At 43.8% G+C, this 22476-nt stretch overlaps 2 protein-coding genes and 1 pseudogene across 10 annotated transcripts in view; 2 read left to right on the forward strand and 1 right to left on the reverse strand.

Moving 5' to 3' along the window:
• The window catches only part of LOC112244754 (transcriptional repressor p66-alpha), a 39367-nt gene extending 23361 nt beyond the window's left edge, over positions 1–16006 (forward strand). Inside the window, exons 2-11 of one of the 9 annotated variants that reach the window (XM_024412522.2) lie at positions 2068–2381; positions 4746–4875; positions 5005–5136; positions 6775–6849; positions 8838–8972; positions 9473–9667; positions 9871–10138; positions 11691–12094; positions 12667–12892; positions 13489–16006. In XM_024412522.2, coding sequence (XP_024268290.1) covers positions 2074–2381; positions 4746–4875; positions 5005–5136; positions 6775–6849; positions 8838–8972; positions 9473–9667; positions 9871–10138; positions 11691–12094; positions 12667–12892; positions 13489–13628 — 2013 coding nt within the window. In that variant the 5' untranslated portion in view covers positions 2068–2073 and the 3' untranslated portion in view covers positions 13629–16006. The remainder of the gene's footprint in view (positions 1–2067; positions 2382–4745; positions 4876–5004; positions 5137–6774; positions 6850–8837; positions 8973–9472; positions 9668–9870; positions 10139–11690; positions 12095–12666; positions 12893–13488) is intronic. The other 8 variants (XM_024412527.2, XM_024412524.2, XM_024412523.2 and 5 more) reach the window with 8 other exon arrangements.
• Positions 16007–17213: 1207 nt separating this feature from the next.
• Positions 17214–18127, reverse strand: LOC112244749 (annotated as a pseudogene).
• A 1318-nt stretch (positions 18128–19445) lies between these two features.
• The window catches only part of LOC112244736 (yjeF N-terminal domain-containing 3), a 74180-nt gene continuing 71149 nt past the window's right edge, over positions 19446–22476 (forward strand). The window contains exon 1 of the mRNA XM_024412507.2: positions 19446–19651. Coding sequence (XP_024268275.1) covers positions 19596–19651 — 56 coding nt within the window. The 5' untranslated portion in view covers positions 19446–19595. The remainder of the gene's footprint in view (positions 19652–22476) is intronic.

Consider the following 22476-nt stretch of genomic DNA (forward strand, 5'->3'; position numbering starts at 1 on the left):
TAAAACCACAGACCGGTTTAAACCAGTTCTCAGGGAAGTGCTTCATGTCTCCCATGGAATCTTGGGAAGGGTCATGTGGAGCTCTGCTCTGATGTCATAGTGGATGAAAAAGACCTTGAGTCAGCAGCTTTCTTTATCTGATGGGAGAAGTGTGTACTAGAGGTCGACTGATTATATTTTTCAACGCCGATACCAATTATTGGAGGACCAAAAAAGTCTACAGATTAATCAGACGATTTTTTTTTTTTTTAAATGTATTTGTAATCATGACAATTACAACAATACTGAATGAACACTTATTTGAACTTAATATAATACATCAATAAAATCAATTTAGCCTCAAGTAATTAATGAAACATGTTCCATTTGGTTTAAATAATGCAAAAACAAAGTGTTGGAGAAGAAAGTAAAAGTGCAATATGTGCTATGTAAGAAAGCTAATGTTTCAGTTCCTTGCTCAGAACATGAGAACATATGAAAGCTGGTGGTTTCTTTTAACATGAGTCTTCAATATTCCCAGGTAAGACGTTTTAGGTTGTAGTTATTATAGGAATTATAGGACTATTTCCCTCTATACCATTTTGTATTTAATTAACCGTTGACTATTGGATGTTCTTATAGTCACTTTAGTATTGCCAGTGTAACAGTATAGCTTCCGTCCCTCTCCTCGCTCCTCCCTGGGCTCAAACCAGCAACACAACGACAACAGCCACCACATCGAAGCAGCGTTACCCATGCAGAGCAAGGGAAACAACCACCCCAAGGCTCAGAGCCAGTAGCTGATAGGCTTGAAGTCATAAACAGCGCAATGCTTGACGCACAACGAAGAGCTACTGGCAAAACGCACAAGAGTGCTGTTTGAATGAATGTTTATGCGCCTGCTTCTGCCTACCACCGCTCAGTCAGATACTTAGATACTTGTATGCTCAGTCAGATTATATGCAACGCAGGACACGCTAGATAATATCTAGTAATATCATCAACCATGTGTAGTTAACTAGTGATTATGATTGATTGTTTTTTATAAGATAAGTTTAATGCTAGCTAGCAACTTACCTTGGCTTACTGCATTTGCGTAACAGGCAGTCTCCTTGTGGAGTGCAACGAGAGAGAGGCAGGTCGTTATTGCGTTGGACTAGTTAACTGTAAGGTTGCAAGATTGGATCCCCCGAGCTGACAAGGTAAAAATCTGTCGTTCTGCCCCTTAACGAGGCAGTTAACCCACCGTTTCTAGGCCGTCATTGAAAATAAGAATGTGTTCTTAACTGACTTGCCCAGTTAAATAAAGATTAAATAAAGGTGTAAAAAAAATAATAATAATTGGCAAATCGGCGCCCAAAAATACCGATTTCCGATTGTTATGAAAACTTGAAATCGGCCATTCCGATTAATCGGTCGACCTCTAGTGTGTACACAGGTATACAGTGGCTGCCCCAATGATTGTTTAGAACCTCTATAAGGGGGGAGATGAGACAATTATATTTAAGTCAGACCGTTTGAAAGGAGATAAGAGTAGGTTTCCCTGTACCTCAACTCTAGTCCAGAACGCACACACTTTCGAGGTCACACTTTTGATTCTTGTTTCAATTCATAACCTGCATTTGTGTGTCTGAGATATTTGCATGTCTGTTTGAGTGATGCTTCATCTATGGTGTTGTGTGGTGTAATAGTTGTGGGTGAAGCTGGTGTTTGAGCTGAGTGGGTCTCCCTTCTACATCCTCTATTATGGTAATGAGGGGGGAATTGGGTCAGCATCTGGGGAACAGGCACTCAGAGACTGTGTTGCAGTCAGGTCAGTCGGACAGAGAGCCCCCCCCAGTACAGCTGGAGGAATTAATACCCAGCCTGCTACCACAGTCCACACTCCACTGATATGGGGCCCTGGTGGGCATTTAGGTTTGATTTGTGCTGTTTTCATTGTTTGTATTGCATGACCACACTCATTATCAGCCAGTGTTGAACTTCAACTCATTTTGAGGCGGTGCGTCATTACTAAAACTATGCTGTCCACAGACACTGACCTGTGTGTTCATCCATATCTCTAACCCCCGTCTCTCTTTATCCCAGGCAGTGATGTCGGAGGAGGCGGTGCGTCAGACGCGCAGCCGGAAGCGGGCCCTGGAGAGGGATGTGGTTGCCCCTGGCAGCCCTGGATGGGAGCTGGACAGTAAGAAGGTAAAGCTGGAGAACTGTGACCTGCTACCTGCAGCAGATGGACCTATAGCTCTAGTGGCTGTGGGTGGAGGAGGAGATGTGGTGAAGACTGAGCAGACAGCCAAGGTGGCCAGCATGAGCATCCTGAAGACCGGTGAGGTTAAGGCTACCATCAAAGTGGAGGTGCAGACTGGGGACAGGCCTGTAGATATGAGCACATCCAAGAGGTGAAACAAACTGATTACACACACACACACACACACACACACACACACACACACACACACACACACACACACACACACACACACACACACAGTGGTAGTCTACACTCTATCTAGCTGTAAATTTGAACCAGTCCTAACTGAACTGTGGTACCCTCAAACACTGTCTCTTTTTGTTAATAGTATTACCGTCACACTCTGGATTTACATTTCATTTTCGAATGTTGGTCTAAATTGTTCTTTTTCCCATCTGGCCTGTGGTGCATGTTTACAATATGATGGATTGTGTCTGAGTCTGTACAGGGTCTATTTAGGTGATTAGATTATTCTACTGCTTTGTTTTGACTGGAAAGGGACATTTGCTTGACAACTACTGTGTGTGTGTTTGAACTACTGTCTGCACTAGCTAGCGAGTGGGCTTCTCACACAGGAAGTGCATGTCTGTACTCCCTCGGTTCAGGGTGGCCTGCCCCCATTTTGAAAAGTTTGAGGCTCCGGCTGACTGCCTCCATTTTCTCCAGCACCTGAACTCTGCCTCACTTCACACAAAATGAAGGTCACAAACTGTCACAAACTGGTTCCAGCTGGCCGTTGCCATGGTTTCCACATTGGAGATTGGAAGGAGCAGTTGGGGGAAGGAGGGGCTGTTGTTGGATGGGTGTGTCACATGACCAGGGCAGGGAAATGTCTGATGTCACACGTTCTCTTCACTCGGTAGAGTGATTAATATACACTAGAGGTAAGGGCAGTAGTGAGAAAGGAAGCTAGCCTCCAAGGAAGGACCTTTTATGTACTGCAGAAGTTTTCCCTTGTCACCTTTGCATCACCCTAAGCCTGTACTGCTAAAGTTTTAACTTTTTTTTTATTGAACTTGTAGTGTTTGCACTGTAGAGGAGATCTAGCATTTTGATCCAACTGTTTTCATAAACAGGGTGCGAAGGCTAGAATAAGCATTGCATTCCACTCTCATTGAATTATAAATATATTTTTAAAAAACACTATTTTGGCCAGGTAGACCTTATTAGACTAGCTAGAGAGAACTGTTGATGACGTTTCATGAGTAGTGGTTTGAAGGAATGCACTTTTTCTACCTGATACTTTGCTCCCATGAGTTTACTAATTCAGTGGAAGTCAATACTGCAGAGTGTTTCAGAGAAGCAGTAGCTAGTAGAAACAGAAGCAGTGAGGTTCTGGATCTTATGTAACCAGGTACGTGGCTTTTGTTTATGCTTGTCTAATCAGCTTTCAGGGTGGAGGAGATCACCTTGTCACCACAGATAATAACCCTCACTTTGCCCATTGCCAGGGCTAAGAGTTTATCCTGGTTAGGTCACTGTGTGTGTGTCTGGGGGGCCTCCCTATCCATCAGTTTACTCTTTTCCCAAAGTGGGCCATTGCTTTACATGGCCCCTGAATAACCAGCTGTGGATGGTGTGACTGTGAATCATAGCTACTGTATTTCCCTCTGCCTCCCCTCTAAACTGAACCAGGCGTAATCCCTGTTACCACAGTTTTGCTACAGCCAGGGAGACTGTGCCCTTGTTGAGTGCCCTACCTTCTGCACCGTAGCCCAAGACACATGGTCAGTAAATGAGTGAGTGAGAGTGTATACAATAGGCTGGGTCCTAGCCACGTTCCCCTCTCCCCTCTCGCTTTCCCCTCCAATGTCTCCTGTAGGCCTCTGCTCTGCGACTCTGGTGTCAGCAGCTGGGAGGGGTGGGTCCTTGACATACCGGGCCTCAGGCACAGCTACTGTCCCTACCAAGAGTCACCAACCCCACCCACAGGGTACGAGCGGGACGCCTGCTGTGTCGGGGGGGGGGGGAGAGCATTCCATCTCCGTCGGCCTCTCTGTCACAGGCTCCACACTACATACCGCTGCTCCCCTTTGTCCTCAGGCTGGAGGAAACAACAGCTAGCTACAGCCACGGAGGAAGCAATGAGGTCAGATGTAATCTCCCAGGCTGGGCCTACAACTTGGTCATAAACTCACTACTTTTGGCCCAAGTTTCTGACACTACCATACCAGTGAAAAGATATGAAGAGGAAGGCTCTTATTCAGACTGGGCTGTGAACAGAGCTCCCACTCCACTATGATGGGTCTATGAATCTCAGATCGACTTTGGTGTCCCAACAGTATCCACTCACTCGTAGATCACTGAAAAGTTATCATTTACCGCCCTCTACTGGACAAATGCTGATTCTGTCTGTTTGCATACTGGCCATTGTGGCCATCCTTTGTAATATGATTAATGAGTGTTGTATGATCACGCACAAATGAATTTGCGTGAGGAAAGGGGGTTTGGCTTTCCATATCATCTTTGCTTTCCATGTCTTATTTTTTCCTATTATTCTCTCTTCTCTCAGTGACGTAAAGAAAGAGAGACAACCCCTGTCACCAAACAATGATGTCATAGTGCTGTCAGATAACGAGCTGTCCATCCCCATCGTGAACGGCCTGAACTACTACAGAAAGACAGACACTGACCTGCTCAGGGTACGAACACACACACACAGAGAACGATTCTTCTCTTTGTGCTACTCCCAATGTGTCTTCATCATCATGGATGCAAATCAATTCTAATGTAATTGTGTGTATGATCCCCTGCTGTCTTCCTTTGTGTAGAAGAGCAGCCCAGATGAGAGGGAGCGCATCATCAAACAGTTGAAGGAGGAGCTGAGACTCCAGGAGGCCAAGCTGGTGCTGCTGAAGAAACTACGACACAGCCAGATCCAGAAGGAGAGCACTGTACAGAAGGTATCTAAACAAACACACACACGTACACACACATCCAGTGCATTCAGAAAGTATTCAGACCCCTGTACTTTTTCAAAATGTTCTTACTTTATAGCCTTATTCTAAAATGAATTACATTTATTCATCAATCTACACACAATACCGCATAATGACAAAGCCAGAATTGGTTTTTAGAAATTTTTGCAAATGTATTAAAAAATATATTTGAAAAAAATAATACCTTATTTACATTAGTATCCAGACGCTTTGCTATGAGACTCGTAATAGAGCTTAGCTGCATCCTGTTTCCATTGATCATCCTTGAGATGTTTTTACAACTTGACTGGAGTCCACCTGTAGTAAATTAAATTGATTGGATATGATTTGGAAAGGCACACACCTGTCTATGTAAGGTCCCACAGTTCACAGTGCATGTCAGAGCAAAAACCAAGCCATGAGGTTGAAGGAATTGTCCGTAGAGCTCAGAGACAGGATTGTGTCGAGGCACAGATCTGGGGAAGGGTACCAAAAAAGTTCTACAGCATTGAAGGCCCCCAAGAACACAGTGGCCTCCATCATTCTTAAATGGAAGAAGTTTGGAACCACCATATTCTTCCTAACAGGCTGCCCGGCCAAACAGATCAATCGGGGGAGAAGGGTCTTGGCCAGGGAGGTGACCAAGAACCTGATGGGCACTCTGACAGAGCTCCAGAGTTCCTTTGTGGAGATGGGAGAACCTTCCAGAAGGACAACCATTTCTGCAGCACTCCACCAATCAGGCCTTTTATGGTGACCAGACCGAAGCCACTTCTGAGTAAAAGGCAAATGACAGACCTCTTGGAGTTTGCAAAAAGGCACCTAAAGACTCAGACCATGAGAAACAAAATACTCTGGTCTGATGAAACCAAGATTGAACTCTTTGGCCTGTATGCCAAGCGTCACGTATGGAGAAAACCTGGCACCATCCCTACAGTGAAGCATGGTGGTGGCAGCATCATGCTGTGGGGATGTTTTTCAGTGGCAGGGGCTGGGAGACTAGTCAGGATCGAGACAAAGATGAAGGGAGCAAAGTACAGAGATTCTTCATTACAACCTGCTCAGGACCTCAGACTGGGGGCAAGGTTCACCTTCCAACAGGACAACGACCCTAAGCACACAGCCAAGACAACGCAGGAGTGACTTCGGAACAAGTCTCTGAATGTCCTTGAGTGGCCCAGCAAGAGCCTGGACTTGAACCCGATCAAACATCTCTGGAGAGACCTGAAGATAGCTGTGCAGCAACGCTCCCCATCCATCCTGACAATGCTCTGCAGAGAAGTGGATGGATCTGCAGAGAAGAATGGGAGATATTTATGTAAATATTATATTTCAGTTTGTTTTATTTTAGAAATGTGCAAAAATGTCTAAAAACCTGTTTTCGCTTTGTCATTATGGGGTATTGTGTGTAGATTCAGGGGAGAAAAACGATTTAATCAATTTTAGAATTAGGCTGTAACGTAACAAAAAGTGGAAAAGGTCAAGGGGTCTGAATACTTTCCAAATGCACTATGCACGCGCACAGACGCACACGCACAAAGCTTGCCATCAATTGTCTGGTCTCACTCACTCTTTCTCTTCTCTCTTTCCCTCACTCTCTCTCTCTCTCCCTCTGTTCTCCAGCCAACCTCTGGCTCTGTGGCTACTCCTCCACCTCTGGTCAGAGGCAGCATCGCATCAGGCAAAGGACCACTACAGGTACAGACAGCTACTGCTCACCGCTACTATACAAGTCATTACATTACTGCTATTATCAGAATCACATTTAAAAAAAATGTTTTATACATATACCCAGAATTTGCCTTAGTGTGGTGCTGCCAGCAATAGACAATATACAAACAGAATAGAGACACGAGTCTACTTGGACATCATACACAATATCCACCTCAATGGACATTTACCCTGCCCCCACCCAATTGACATTTATTGTGCTGAATAGCCACCACTAGTCAGACCACTGCTCCCCCTGTCCCCCTCCTGGACTTCCTACCCATCCCCCTCCCACTTCTCCCCCTATAGACATTCCCACCCCCTCAACTGACATTTTCACTGCCCCCACCCCAATGGTAATTTATCATGTTAGTTGTAAATATGTATGTTATTATTCATTTGACTGTTTCATTCACTTCCCTTTGACCTGCACTGTTGGAGCTTGAAGCTTAAGATTTTCATTCACATCTGCAACCCTGTTCATGTGACTAATAAACTCTCTCTCTAAACATAACTCTGGAGTATAGGCTGATTACAGTCGGAATATACAATTTACAGAGGGGATATATCTATCTATAAACTGTGTGGTTCGAGCTTGAATGCTGATTGGCTGGAAAATGGAAGACATACAAGACCACTGATAATCTCCCTCGATCTGGGGCTCCACGCAAGATCTCACCCCGTGGTGTCAAAATGATCACAAGAACGGTGAGCAAAAATCCCAGAACCACACGGGGGGACCTAGTGAATGACCTGCAGAGAGCTGGGACCAAAGTAACAAAGCCTACCATCAGTAACACACTACGCCACCAGGGACTCAAATCCTGCAGTGCCAGACGTGTCCCCCTGCTTAAGCCAGTACATGTCCAGGCCCGTCTGAAGTTCGCTAGAGAGCATTTGGACGATCTAGAAGAAGATTGGGAGAATGTCATATATATATATATATATGACATATAGAAGAAACCAAAATAAATATAACTTTTTGGTAAAAACTCAACTCATCGTGTTTGGAGGACAAAGAATGCTGAGTTGCATCCAAAGAACACCATACCTACTGTGAAGCATGGGGGTGGAAACATCATGCTTTGGGGCTGTTTTTCTGCAAAGGGACCAGGACAACTGATCCGTGTAAAGGAAAGAATGAATGGGGCCATGTATCGTGAGATTTTGAGTGAAAACCTCCTTCCGTCAGCAAGGGCATTGAAGATGAAACGTGGCTGGGTCTTTCAGCATGACAATGATCCCAAACACACTGCCCGAGCAACGAAGGAGTGGCTTCGTAAGAAGCATTTCAAGGTCCTGGAGTGGCCTAGCCAGTCTCCAGATCTCAACCCTGTAGAAAATCTTTGGAGGGAGTTGAAAGTCCGTGTTTTGGGGCTGTTGCTGGGCAACATCACTGCTCTAGAGATCTGCATGGAGGAATGGGCCAAAATACCAGCCACAGTGTGTGAAAACCTTGTGAAGACTTACAGAAAGCGGTTGACCTCTGTCATTGCCAACAAAGGGTATATAACAAAGCGTTAATCAACTTTTGTTCTTGACCAAATACTTATTTTCCACCATAATTTGCAAATAAATTCATTAAAAATCCTACAATGTGATTTTCTGGATTTTTTTTTCTTCTAATTTTGTCTGTCATAGTTGAAGTGTACCTATGATGAAAATTAGAGGCCTCTCATTTTTTTAAGTGGGAGACCTTGCACAATTGGTGGCTGACTAAATACTTTTTTGCCCCACTGTATGTATACACACACACGCACACACTTTGGACTCTGATATTGCGCGTCCTAATATTTCTTAATTCCATTCTTTTACTTTTAGATTGTGTATTGTTCGATATTTCTGCACAGTTGGAGCTAGGAGCACAAGCATATCGCTTCACCCGCAATTACATCTGCTAAATGTTTGTGTATGCGATTTAATACAATTTGATTTGGTTGTGTAAAGTTTAAACCCTGGTGTCGTTTTGTGTCCAGGTGTCGTCAGGCCGTAGCTCAGGCATAGTGATCCCTCCTCCATTAGTCCGGGGTGGGCAGCACGTCCCGTCCAAACTGAACTCCCAGACTGTCATGCCACCCCTCGTCAGAGGGGCACAGGTAATTTATACTCTGGTGATTACTGTTTAAACTTATTTTATTGTTGTCTTGTGCAATGTGACTTATTAATATGAATTCTACATCCGTGTATTTTTTCATATGTTTTTCATGCTGTAAAACACATTATTCCATGGCAGTGAACTCTAAGTAATAGACTAAATGCACAATACTAGTTGGTTCTACACGCAGTGTGCTTGTCAGTCTATTCCAGTAAATTAATTTTTACAGTGATATGGATATTGACATATTTTCTCTCAATGTCCTTTCAATTCAATGGGCTTTGGGCTGTGAGAAGACACAAAACAATATCAACTAAAAACAACTAGAAATTAACAGTAAACATTACACTCTCCTCTCTCTGTACCTCTCCCTGTGTGTGTGACTCCACTTCCCCCTTCTCCTCTCCTTATTTCCTGCCGTGTGTGTGTGTGTGTGTGTGTGTGTGTGTGTGTGTGTGTGTGTGTGTGTGTGTGTGTGTGTGTGTGTGTGTGTGCGTGTGTGTGTAACGTTGTCAGCCCATTGCGGTGTCTCCCCAGCAGATCGCGTCCTTGCGGCAGCAGCAGCACTCTGGGTCGGCCCCCCCTCCCCTGCTGCTGGCCCCCAGGGCCTCGGTCCCCAACGTCCAGGTGCAGGGTCAGAGGGTCATCCAACAGGGCCTTATCAGGGTGGCCAATGTCCCCAACACCAACGTCCTGGTCAACATACCACAGGTCAGAACACACTCTATCACCCAGGTCAGTCAGAAACATTACTACATTATTGCCAGGTCACCAGTGTACTGGCCAGCATCTTACATTAAGTCTTCTTCCAAAACGCACATTTCAGAAATGCATCCCCACAGTGTTGGACTCACAACAGCACTATTCCTTCATCTCATTTCATCCTGACTAGTGAGCGTGTCTCTGTTTCCCAGGGCTCTCAGAAGGGCTCATCTGTGACGTCTCAGGCTGCGATGGGCAGTGGCGTGTCCACGGTCCAGGCCAACGAGTCCCCGGCTGCTCGCCAGGTGGCCGCCAAGCTGGCGTTGCGTAAGCAGCTGGAGAAGACACTGCTGGAGATCCCTCCTCCCAAACCTCCCGCGCCCGAGCGCAACTTCCTGCCGTCAGCAGCCAACAACGAGTTCATCTACCTGATGGGCCTGGAGGAGGTGGTGCAGAACCTGCTGGACACACTGGGACGGGGTGGGTTTATACTTTAATCAAACATATTGATTCCTTGCGTCAGCACAAGGTCTTTATGGTGGCAGTAGTAGTCTTAGCTAATCTCTTACAGTGAGTTGTTTGTTGGCTGCCATGGGTTCTTCTCATTCTAGCACCTTGCTCTATTTGAAAAGTTTATTTTTTTATATTTTTTATTTCACCTTTATTTAACCAGGTAGGCTAGTTGAGAACAAGTTCTCATTTACAACTGCGACCTGGCCAAGATAAAGCATAGCAGTGTGAACAGACAACAACACAGAGTTACACATGGAGTAAACAATAAACAAGTCAATAACACAGTAGAAAAAAAGAAAAAAATAGTCTATATACATTGTGTGCAAAAGGCATGAGTAGGTAGGCAAATAATTACAATTTTGCAGATTAACACTGGAGTGATAAATGATCAGATGGTCATGTGCAGGTAGAGATACTGGTGTGCAAAAGAGCAGAAAAGTACATAAATATAAACAGTATGGGGATGAGGTAGGTAAATTGGGTGGGCTAGTTACCGATGGACTATGTACAGCTGCAGTGATCGGTTAGCTGCTGAGATAGGAGATGTTTAAAGTTGGTGAGGGAGATAAGTCTCCAACTTCAGAGATTTTTGCAATTCGTTCCAGTCACAGGCAGCAGAGAACTGGAAGGAAAGGCGGACAAATTAGGTGTTGGCTTTAGGGATGATCAGTGAGATACAACTGCTGGAGCGCGTGCTACGGGTGGGTGTTGCCATCGTGACCAGTGAACTGAGATAAGGCAGAGCTTTACCTAGCATGGACTTGTAAATGACCTGGAGCCAGTGGGTCTGGTGACGAATACGTAGCGAGGGCCAGCCGACTAGAGCATACAGGTCGCAGTGGTGGGTGGTATAAGGTGCTTTAGTAACAAAACGGATGGCACTGCATCCAGTTTGCTGAGTAGAGTATTGGAAGCTATTTTGTAGATGGCATCCCCGAAGTCGAGGATCGGTAGGATAGTCAGTTTTACTAGGGTAAGTTTGGCGGCGTGAGTGAAGGAGGCTTTGTTGCGGAATAGAAAGCTGACTCTAGATTTGATTTTGGATTGGAGATGTTTGATATGAGTCTGGAAGGAGAGTTTACAGTCTAGCCAGACACCTAGGTACTTATAGATGTCCACATATTCTAGGTCGGAACCATCCAGGGTGGTGATGCTAGTCGGGCGTGCGGGTTTGTGAACCAGGCAAGGCAGTCATTAGAAAAACCGAGGCTACTGAGTCTGCCGATAAGAATATGGTGATTGACAGAGTCGAAAGCCTTGGCCAGGTCGATGAAGACGGCTGCACAGTACTGTCTTTTATTGATGGCGGTTATGATATCGTTTAGTACCTTGAGCGTGGCTGAGGTGCACTCGTGACCGGCTCGGAAACCCTGCACAGCGGAGAAGGTAAGTTGGGATTCGAGATGGTCAGTGATCTGTTTGTTGACTTGGCTTTCGAAGACCTTAGATAGGCAGGGCAGGATGGATATAGGCCTAAGGTACATAATACTGAAATGTCATTTTTTGGTATTTCACTCAGGCAAGAAACAGGGTCAGTCAGTGACCGCCATCCCCATGGAGCCGCACACCTGCGCCCAGTGCAAGACGGATTTCACGTCGTGCTGGCGCTCGGAGAAGAGCGGCCCCGTCCTGTGCGACCAGTGCATGTCGTCCAACCTCAAGAAGGCCCTGAAGGCGCAGCACACCAACCGTCTGAAGGCGGCCTTTGTCAAGGCCCTGCAGCAGGAGCAGGAAGTAGAGCAGCGGATCCTCCAGCAGGCCGCCTCCCCCGTCTCCAAAATGCCCTCTTCTTCCTCAAGGATGAAGAGTGAGCAGCAGCAGCATGTGCTGGTGTCTCAACAGTACAAGCAGGCGAGAGCCCAGCTCCAGCTCCAGCAGCATAGAGGCACGCCTATGGCCCGCCACCACTCCTCCATCAAGCAGGTCAGCAGTGGGACACAACACAAACGCTACACACCAGTGGTGTAAAAATACGTTCAAGTACTACTTAAGTAGTTTTTTTGGGCATCTGTACTTCACTATTTATAACAACTTTTACTTCACTACATTCCTAAAAAAAGTATGTACTTTTTACTCCTTACATTTTCCCTTCAACCAAAAAGTACTCGTTACATTTTAAATGCTTAGCAGGAAAGTAACATTTCCTAATTCACACACTTATCAAGAGAACATCAGCGGTCATCCCTACTGCCTCTGATCACTAAACACACATGCTTAATTTGTAATGATGTTTGAGTGTTGAAGTCTACCCCTGGTTATCCGTAAATAAAAAACAAGAAAATGGCGCCATCTGGTTTGCCTAATGTAAGAAATGTGAAATTATTATACTTTTACTTTTGATAATTAAGTATATTTAAACTAACTCATAAGGAAGGGGAAGCTTGTCTGGTGTACATGTTTTGATTCCTGGAAGAAAAAAAAACAACTGTAGCATACTTTGAGTCTATGAACACATTGGTTAATTACTAACGTTCCTGTTTTCTCCCTTCTCTCAGAGCTCTGGTCAGATGTCCCGTAGTGTGCAGCAGGTGGTGGGGTCTCGTGGTGTCACTCACTCGTTCTCCACATCCTCTCAGCAGCTGCAGAACGCTGTGACTGCAGCGTCGCTGGTCAGCAGGCCAGGTAAGCATGCCATGCGCCCGGTGCAGGGGACAAAGGGCAGCAGCAGTAACTCCTCGGCCAACCCCAACGCCTGGAGGAAGCAGACCACCGGGAACTCAGGTAGATGAACCTCTACAGAACAGAGACAAGCCTGTCCTCACCTCCTTTCTCTCTGCATCTGTTCTCTTCTCTCGCCATTCTCTCCCTACCTAGTGACCTGAAATGCATCCTGGTGTCACTAAAGGTTGTGGAAGGTTTGTTTTTACTTCAATGTGGTGACAGTCAGTCTGATATGATTAGCAAGCTGTCCCCCTCTCTCTCTCTCTCCTTGCCTTTCCTGTGTTATTAACAGGTGGTGGGTTAGACTCATTGTTAGAATGTAGAATTGTTTCATTCATCGGGGCCTTCTACAGGTTGGGTGGTAGTCAGCCTAGCAGTTAAAAGCCTTAGGCCAGAAACTGAAAGACCCTAGTTCTAATCCCAGAGCCGATTAGGTGAAAAACCTGTGCCCTTGAGCAAGGCACTTAACCCTAATTGGTTTTGTAAGTTGCTCTGGCTAAGTGACTAAAATGTAATTGTGTCCTTTTATTCTGCTATGGCTGTATAGCCTGCAGACAGGCTAACTGATGGTACAGGGTGTTTGAGATATCTGCTTTTTGGGCTTGGTTCCTGTCCTGTCCTGTATACTCACTGCTGTGGTTGTTGTCTTCCTTCAGGTGTGACCATGGGCTATGTGAACCCCAGCCTGTCTGTCCACAAGACCACCACCTCAGCCAACCTGGAGCGCCAGAGAGAGTACCTCCTGGACATGATTCCCTCCCGCTCCATCTCCCAGACAGCCAACACATGGAAATAACACCACCACTTATTATCAATCTTTATAATAGTCATTCTCATGATTAACCTAACAATGGAATCCTCTTGGGAAAACAACACCAGATGATCTACTCTGGAGTTATGAAATAAAACCAATTCCCACCATCTTCCTCTGATGTCCGGAGTCTTCAGTTCCATTGTGGAGTACTGGTGTTACTGGGACAGTACAGGGCTCTGAGATACGCTACATCCCATGGGTCAAAGGGGTTGCATGGACTTCATCTCTCTCAAACAGTTTTGGTGCCCATCTGCCCTGTCCTCCATGGTCAGTTCTGATCTTCACACATTCGCACTGAGAGGGATGGATGTACCAGGCCAGAAGTATCTTTGGCTCTGCAGGTGACAGGACAGTTAACACACCCCCGCCCCCCCTCCCTTCTACCTGGAAGAGCCAGGACCGGGTCTCTCTCTGGCCTCACTGACTGAGACTAGAGGACCATCCACGGAATATGAAAATGGCTTCAGCTTTGCAAAAACAAAATAATAAAAAAGACTTGGGGAAAAAAATCTAAACATCTATATATACAGACTGCTTCTTTTGAGTCGACAGTGGTGCAGAACTGAGGAGAAGCCTACAGTGTGTCTGGTTATTTTGTATGGTTGAATGTTAGATTAATTTTATTTTTTTCTGTAACTCATATCCTGTGTCGAGAGATTGTACTATTTTGGAACTGGACTCATGGAGGTCTGTGTTTGAAAGGTAACATTACTGTTGAGGTGGTTTTACATCTGATAGTTTAGTGTAAACATTTTTTTTAAACTTGTTTTCTAAGCTGAAAAAACCATGAAGTAACTGACTTAATACTGTATGTACAAACACAGAACATATTGTGGGAGGACTATTCTTGAAAATAGTTTTGAAAAAATGTTACCTTCCAAAGAAATTGTTGCACCCAAATGGATCCCTTCTTTCTTCTGTTTTAACCCTCGTCGTTAAAATAAAGACGGGATGTGCTTGTTTTCCTGAAATGCAAGAGAGGGGGAAGGGACGTGATCTTATGAAATAATTTAGCTTTTAGTCATCGGTTGTGATGCATTACTTTTTTTCTAGGCAAATGCCGTCTCTGGGTGTAGTTGTAGGGTCATTAGTTAAGATATTGTTTACGCCCTCAGTTCCAATGGATCTACTCTAGATTACATGTGTCCAGCGGTTCCTACACGCCCACTCATTGATCTAAAAGGCTGGACAGCTTTCAGAATGTAGTTATGTGAAAACCTAGCAACATTATACTTTTAGTATTTTCTTTTACAAAGGTGAGTGTATGAGTTGTCACGTCCCTTAATTAGCTAGCTAGTCCGTCTGGTGGAAAAGCCAGCGGTATTTTACTTTTCTAGGTGGTGCAATACAGGGCGAGAAGCTGTTGAAAAATGCACCATGCTTACAAAGCTCCCTCAGAAGGAATAAGACAGTGCCGTGTCAGTATATGAGGGCTTATGAGGTTACGCTTCTGTATCAAAACAACATGGTTCAGAACTACACCACAGTTCAGTGGCCTAGTAGAAATGAAAGGAAGTGATCAAACGATGCTACAATTTAGGTTGTATCTCAATGTCTTGTGCAGCCACATTCATGTTTAATTTTTCCCTATAAAATGTCCATGCTTTCTCCTGATATGTTTTGATAGCAGTGTGTGTCCTTAGACAGTACAGTCTTAATTAATTCATACATTTTCATATGAACCCTGTTGTTTTCTGTAATCTTAAACTATTTGTCTGACCACCTATTATCATAATTTTGTCACCTTGTTTTTTCATAGCTGCCCCTAGATCAGATTTCAGATGGATTAATTTGCTTGCATCTCGAATAACACCACATTCTCCATATAGTGAACTACTTAAAGAGCTGTGAGTAAAAGTGTTCAACTATATAGGGTGTAATTTGGGATTTGCCTGTTTTGTCAATCTCTTGGGGGCCTGCTCAGAAACATGATGGCTGATGGTGATTGTCTTGGCCAGTGTTCCAGGGGTTATAGCTAGAACGGCTACAGCTTATTTGTCGAATTGGCCAAAAATGACTTCATAGCAAGTTAGGAGAATTAGGTTAAGGTTAGGAAAAGGATTAGGGTTCGTGAAAATACAAAAACTTTCGATGTCAATTTCACATAAGCTGTATCCATCTAGCAATGACCTGTTCCAGGCTGCTGGTGCAGCAGCCACTACTGTGCTGTCCTGAATACTGCCTGCTGCAGTTCGACAACCAAACACCATTCCGTTTTACCAGGGGAGCTAGTACTGTTTAGACTAAAGCATAGCACCTAACCCTGAACTTTTCGTTTTTCTTTCTTTACAAGAAATGCTTCTATTTGTTTTAGTTTTTTTTCCTGTCAAGTAATGATAATAAAACTAATTTTAAGCCCATTTTTATTCTGGGGATTGTGTATTGTTAAAGTGTGTAATATTGACTTGAATGACTTGCTGACTTTTGAAATGTTCACATTTTGTTGTATTGGATTGCACCTTGTAGTTTATATCATGATCAGGCTTATTGGCCTGACCTTTCAAATCCATATGTCACAAGGGATTAAGTATTTATTGCACTCAAATGCATCATCAATTGCAGTTGCCCAAGATTGATCAGATGTTTCAGTCTAAAATTCAAACGATGGGCCTATATGGAAAAAGCTGTAACATTAAAATGACAGTTGTGTTCTCTCAATGCTTCTATTTAGGCAATCCACGTAGGTGCAGCAGCACGGCATGAATTATAATTCAGAAGAATGTCAATTTCCCATCAAAAGGAAGACTGCATAGGCGTGTGTAAAATAGGTTAAATGTGTGCGTAAAAATCTCTGGATGCCCTTTAGCGCTCAATTCTGTCAACCACCTTCGGCATAAGTACAGCTGAGATGGAGTTTGGTCAGAGGGAAGTGCGTCTTAATTCTTCCAAGCTTCTCTTTGACTAGAGCTGATTCTCCCTCTGGCCCCTCCAGTGGTTTGGCGAGCACAGCATTGTACTGCACCAGTTTATAGCGGTTGTCTGGTCATGCCTCCAAAGCAGTGTCTTTCCCCCTTGATTGCGTTGACGCTCAGGTCACAGGCCGTGCGCTCTCTTCGGTTCAAGAGAAGATACCTGTGTCTCTGCTTGACATTTTGAAGCTGAGCGTTTCTAAAGTGAGGTGGTGCTGTGCCGATGTAGATTTGTGCATGGTCGCATTTTTAAATGTCAAATCCTTTTGATTTACAGGTGTAAACAAAGCTTCAGATATTGTTACAATAGTATACGACTCATCTGTTTCAACAGGTCAGTTGGTAGGTTCAGTGAAAAATGTTCGCTCCATGTGTTTCATTACGAATGGAAGAGAAAAGTAGACTATGCAAAGTAGCCAGGCCTAGAGTCCCAAAAAATATTGAGTGTTTTGCTTTTTTGTTGTCTCCCAACAGTCTACTTATAGCTTTATATTGTTCAAAAGACAACATAACTTCATGAATACATCTGAATAAATTAGCACATGAATAGACCTACAATATGTCCAGCAGCTAATAGCGATCATTAACCTAAATTAACAAATGAAAGTGGTCGGATTTCCAATTAGGGTACACATGATTTAATCATGCACATCCTTGCCTATTGCAACCAAGACTGCTCTGCCACCTGTTGGATTGTCGGGCGGGAAGAAGGGCTGAACTGCAACAGATAGGCAATGAACAGCTGGCATGGCTCTTCCACGGTGACGTCATCCAGGTAGACCAAGGCCTTGCGCTGAGTGCGAGGGAGTTTGCGGACATTGGAATCGTCGTAAGGCATGCACCCAGTGACCATGACATACAGAATCACACCCAGGCTCCACACGTCATATTTCTTGGGATCGTATGGAACTCCAAGCAGTACCTCGGGTGCGGCGTAGGCCGCGGAACCACAGTATGTGCTGCTCAGCTCAGGATAGCCCATGGCAAACCTCCCAAAACCAAAGTCCGTGATCTTGACTTTGTTGTCCCTTGTCAGTAGTACATTCTCACATTTCATGTCTCGGTGGACGATGTTGTGTTGATGGAGTTCACAGCACTGACAATCTGGGAGAACATGGTCTTGGCTTGGACAATGGGGATGGAATTTACCTCTTGGATTTTTTGGAGAAGGCCCGTTGTTGCCGCTTCCATCACGATGTATAGTTGGCCGATGCAAACCTCGATGAATTCGTGCACATGGACAATATTGTCATGTCTCACTTCCCTCAGAAGCGTCAGCTCCCTGGGTAGAAACTTGTGGACAAAGTCGTGAGGCGCATTTTGCGGTCCACAATTTTTATGGCGACCTCGGAATTGTGTTTCTTTGAGTTTGACTTTGGAGTAGCTTCCCTCGCCGATTGTCACCCCCAATTTGTAGCCCATCCCGCGCAGAACTTTTTCCGTGCACATGTTTAAAAAGGTATGTTTGACTTTCTGCTCTTCAAAATTTGTCTGGCTGTTGCCCCATCGGGTCATGAACCCCGGTGGTCGCACGCTCTTCGACCATTTTGAGGAACAGATAGGTGTCTCAGGTGGCGGTGACAACGTTGAGATAAAAAACATTGGAGACACATTGATAAGGTCACGGTCGTGTTTGCGCGTGTATTATGACGACATTATGACAACCATAGACATTAAAACTAGCAAAACCTGCCAGCACATGAGGGTTTATCGCCAGTGGCATGCTGGGGCTTAGCCTAAATAATCACATATTACTGACTCTGATACATTAATACATTTTTATATTATTTTGTCTACTTGGCTGTATGAAATGCAACAATCCCTCTAATTGGATTTTGTTAGCTGTAATGTCTTAATATGACCTCAGGGTGGTAGACCGCACCAATAATCTCCTTGGCCTCATGCATGTGTCTGTCTCTATTAATACACAGGTACAGCTGTTTGGGTTCCTTTTTTTTTTACAAGAACTTACTCAATAGAAGGAACAAAAAGGAAGGAGTCTAATCTACATTTTCCCCAAAATTGGTGTCCAGATGAGCGTCTTCCCATTGTCCTGTCACTCACCACACTATACAAACTGACCAAAAACAACTGGACTTTCAATTGTTCATAAAATGAGCAGGCTGTTGGCTGACTGTTAGCTAGAACTTCATAGAGCAGGCCTGCTGGAATGTAGAACAGGCTAGAATGTTGTGAGCAGCACTGACCTTTCCTGAACAATGTGAGCTATTGTTTGATATCTCGACCAAGTTAGGAGCCACAGCCCTTGGCTTGGTAGCTATTGGCAATGGTGGTTTTTACTGTACTGTATACACTTCTGCTTATGGAGGTTGTGTGTGTGTGTGTGTGTGTGTGTGTGTGTGTGTTTGCATCATAGACTTGCATGCATAATTTGTGTGTGTGTTTGCGTCATAGACTTGCATGCATAATGTGTGTGTGTGTGTGTGTGCAGTTGGGGATTTACCGTAAACATGTTTTATTCTCTTTCATGCTTCAAACACATATAACCATGATCCCATCTACTTCAAGTTTCAGGCACAGATTAAACCATCATTATATTCAATGCAATACATTAATCTGGTATTTATGGGATTTTGTGAATGTTGTATTATGCTCAATGCCACCAAAGATTTAAAATGTGTCTATATACATTTGTATACATTTCCAGCCTCCCCCTCTATAAGATGACAGGCATTGTGTCTGTGTGATTGTAATCTGCAGAGCTTTGAGGCATTCCTCACTCTACTCCAGTTTCTCCACAGAGGGTTTGTTGGTTTTGCCACTGAGGGGGGGGCAGTACTTTCTGTCTGAGCTTCTACGACTCACCGCAGGCTGGGCCAATCAGCTGGCTACGTCCATATCTCCCTGCGTCTTAATTGGCTGTCTCTCTCAGAGAAGGGCTGCTGATACAAACATGAGAGAGAGCGTTTTGAGTGGGAAATAGCAGACAGAGAGAGAACAAGAGTGTATTCTGTAAAGCAGTGCAGCTCATTCTACCCTCCTTCTGCGTATGTACTGAATCCTCCCAGGCTGCCAAAAGATGAACCACAGCTCGACTGAACCGGCGGAGACCATCGAGCTACTGCGGTATCTCAGGTAAGGCACTTAGCAGAATTAGGGAAACACAGCTATTCCTGCTCTCAATTGACAAAAATGATCCAATGCCGGCTGGCAGTAGCCTACATCTTTTATTATGGATTGTGAACTCTGTTTTACACATCCTGCTTGTAAATGTGAGCGGACCTTTTGATAGCTGATGGCGTATGAGCTTTTATGTTTTTATATTGTAGACATTAAGTTGGGTGTGTGATGTAGGTTTTCATCCAGAGAGGTGGTTCTCTGTGTAGAGACAAGTGTCCAGAGGAGTCCCCCCTGTGGCTGCCAACTGCATTCATTACTGTACTTTTATGCAACAGATAACAAAACCTGTCACACCAACTCATGTTTCTCTTGCAGCCCTGAGAGAAAAAGAACAAAGGGGACTCATATCAAGGCGGTTTGAACACAATTGCCGCCGAGAGTATTTTTCAGTGACAATATATTTGTGTCGTTAGACAATTTGAAAATGATTTCTCTCTGATATGAAAGATGAGGTCCTTATGCTTCCAAAACTGTTCCGCAAGTGATGCGTGTTAATGTTCAGACCAAGCACAGAAGACACCTTCGTCCAATGACTCTTATGTGTAATGTAATGGAACTGTCATGATCAAGGGCTAAGGTGATACCTGCTCGGGCTTGATTCTGCTGCCTGCCTGTCAGGTATTGATTTGGAGCAGGAGATCCCCTGTCTGTTTAAGACAGAAGACTAAGTTCTAGGCTGATTGTAATACACTGTGTTGATATGAAAGAGGATGATGGACTCTCTAATGTACATTATTTATAAATGTATGGAGTTTATATATATATATATATATATATATAACTCTGAATACAATTTGCATACATTGAGCTAAGAGTATTGCTTTTAGTACTTTGATTAGATATTGGTAGAGACTACGGACAAAACACACATCTGCCCTAGAAAATCTAACTGTTCCTGCTGTGTGTATTCTAGGCAGTTCCAACCTCTCTCCACCTGTCTTCCTTAGCGGGATCAAGATGCCTGAATTAATTATGATTACTGTTCCTGTGATTGAATCAGCCAATCATGTTTAATTTAGTGTTGGTATGCTAACCATGTCCCTGCTGCCGTCCTAAAGTGTAATTTCATCACTTCTAAATCAGGGATGCATGTTAGCTAATCAGGCCATTACATGGCTCTCGAATGGTGTAGCGGTCTAAGGCACTGCATCTCAGTGCAAGAGGCGTCACTATAGTACCTGGTTCGAATTCCGGCTGTATCACATCCGGCTGTGATTGGGAGTCCCATAGGATGGCGCACAATTGGCTCAGCGTCGTCGGGGTTTGGCCGGAGTAGGCCGTCATTGTAAATAAGAATTTGTTCTTAACTGACTTGCCTAGTTAAATAAATAAAATAAAAATAACAGCATGACAGTGGTACCTGGAGGTGGGCACCTCAGAGCCTCAGAGGTTACACTCATCCACATGTCCACATAGTCCAATACAAAATATAAATACATTTCAATATATTTCACTTAAAATGCCTTAAATGTATTCCAGAGATATTAAATGTATTCCAGAGATATTAAATGTATTCCAGAGATATTAAATGTATTCCAGAGATATTAAATGTATTCCAGAGATCCATGGACATTTGCATTTTTGCTCAAATACATGACAATTCCAGAAATGCATGGCTATCTGGTCTACAGGGTGGCCAAGGTATTTCCTAATTCAGCATAGGACATAGTTTGCCCCTTCAGAGGATTCTTAAATGAGTCTTTACGTATTGACCAGTAGCTAGGTTTCCATCCAATTGGTGACACATTTTGAAGCAAATATTCCAAAATCTGCATAAACAAAATAGGCGCATTTCCCCATCATTGGTGTTTCCACCAAACTGACCTGTTGCAGATAAAAAGCAGTGCGTGATGACGTAGGGCACACAGAATGTAGTTTTTCACTTATGCTTTCATGCACAGAATAAAAATAAAAAACAATAGTTTTGTCATAAAAACGTTTGTATTAAATAGCAAATGTGCTTACTCTGGTCTTGGCCAACAGTTTCCAGATACAGTGGGTATGCTAGTCTATATGATGAGATTATTATGGATAAAAATGAGAATATGTTCATTTGTCAAACATCGATCATCATGTCACAATAAGGCCATCGACATTTATTGGAAAGGAGCATCAAGATCATCGTGCACTTTCACCACCCTGTGAAGTTGATCATAATTTATGTCGTCCATAGCCTAATAAACTGCATGGTTCCTCAAATCGTAGTGCGAGGACCACACAACATATCATCGTGTGAGTTTATTTCGATATGATGGTTATTATATCAATATTTGCGCATAAAGCCGTTTCTCGCATAATAAATTTTACAGACAAAAAAGATCCCACCATGTCGAACGAACAAATTGTCGTCATTTATCAAATTGTACCAAAACTTCCCATTTCTATCACAGCTATCGTGACAGTAAAAAATATCTAATGGTATGACTTTACACTCATGAAAACTGTGGATGGAAACATGGTTAGTGGAGATGATTTAAATTGTTATGGTGAGTAAAAAAACAACGTTTTGTTAAACGTCATAAAATAGTTGCCATCTCAAGAGGTTACATAAAAAAAGGACTTTAGGAAGTGCCTGTCTTCAGTTTAATTAAATTATGAAAAAATCTAGTGCCCAAGATGTGAAAGACCTGGAGCCACTACATGACTAATAATGTATCATGTTTGGATTTTTGTAGACCTTTGAATGCATTATAGTGCTTTTGGTATGTGTCAAGTACAATAAAAAATAAATGTTGACCAAATATATTGTAGCTGTGTCAGCCTATTAGAGGATCTGGAGG

The sequence above is a fragment of the Oncorhynchus tshawytscha genome, linkage group LG06, assembly GCF_018296145.1.
Source record: "Oncorhynchus tshawytscha isolate Ot180627B linkage group LG06, Otsh_v2.0, whole genome shotgun sequence".
NCBI lineage: Eukaryota > Metazoa > Chordata > Actinopteri > Salmoniformes > Salmonidae > Oncorhynchus > Oncorhynchus tshawytscha.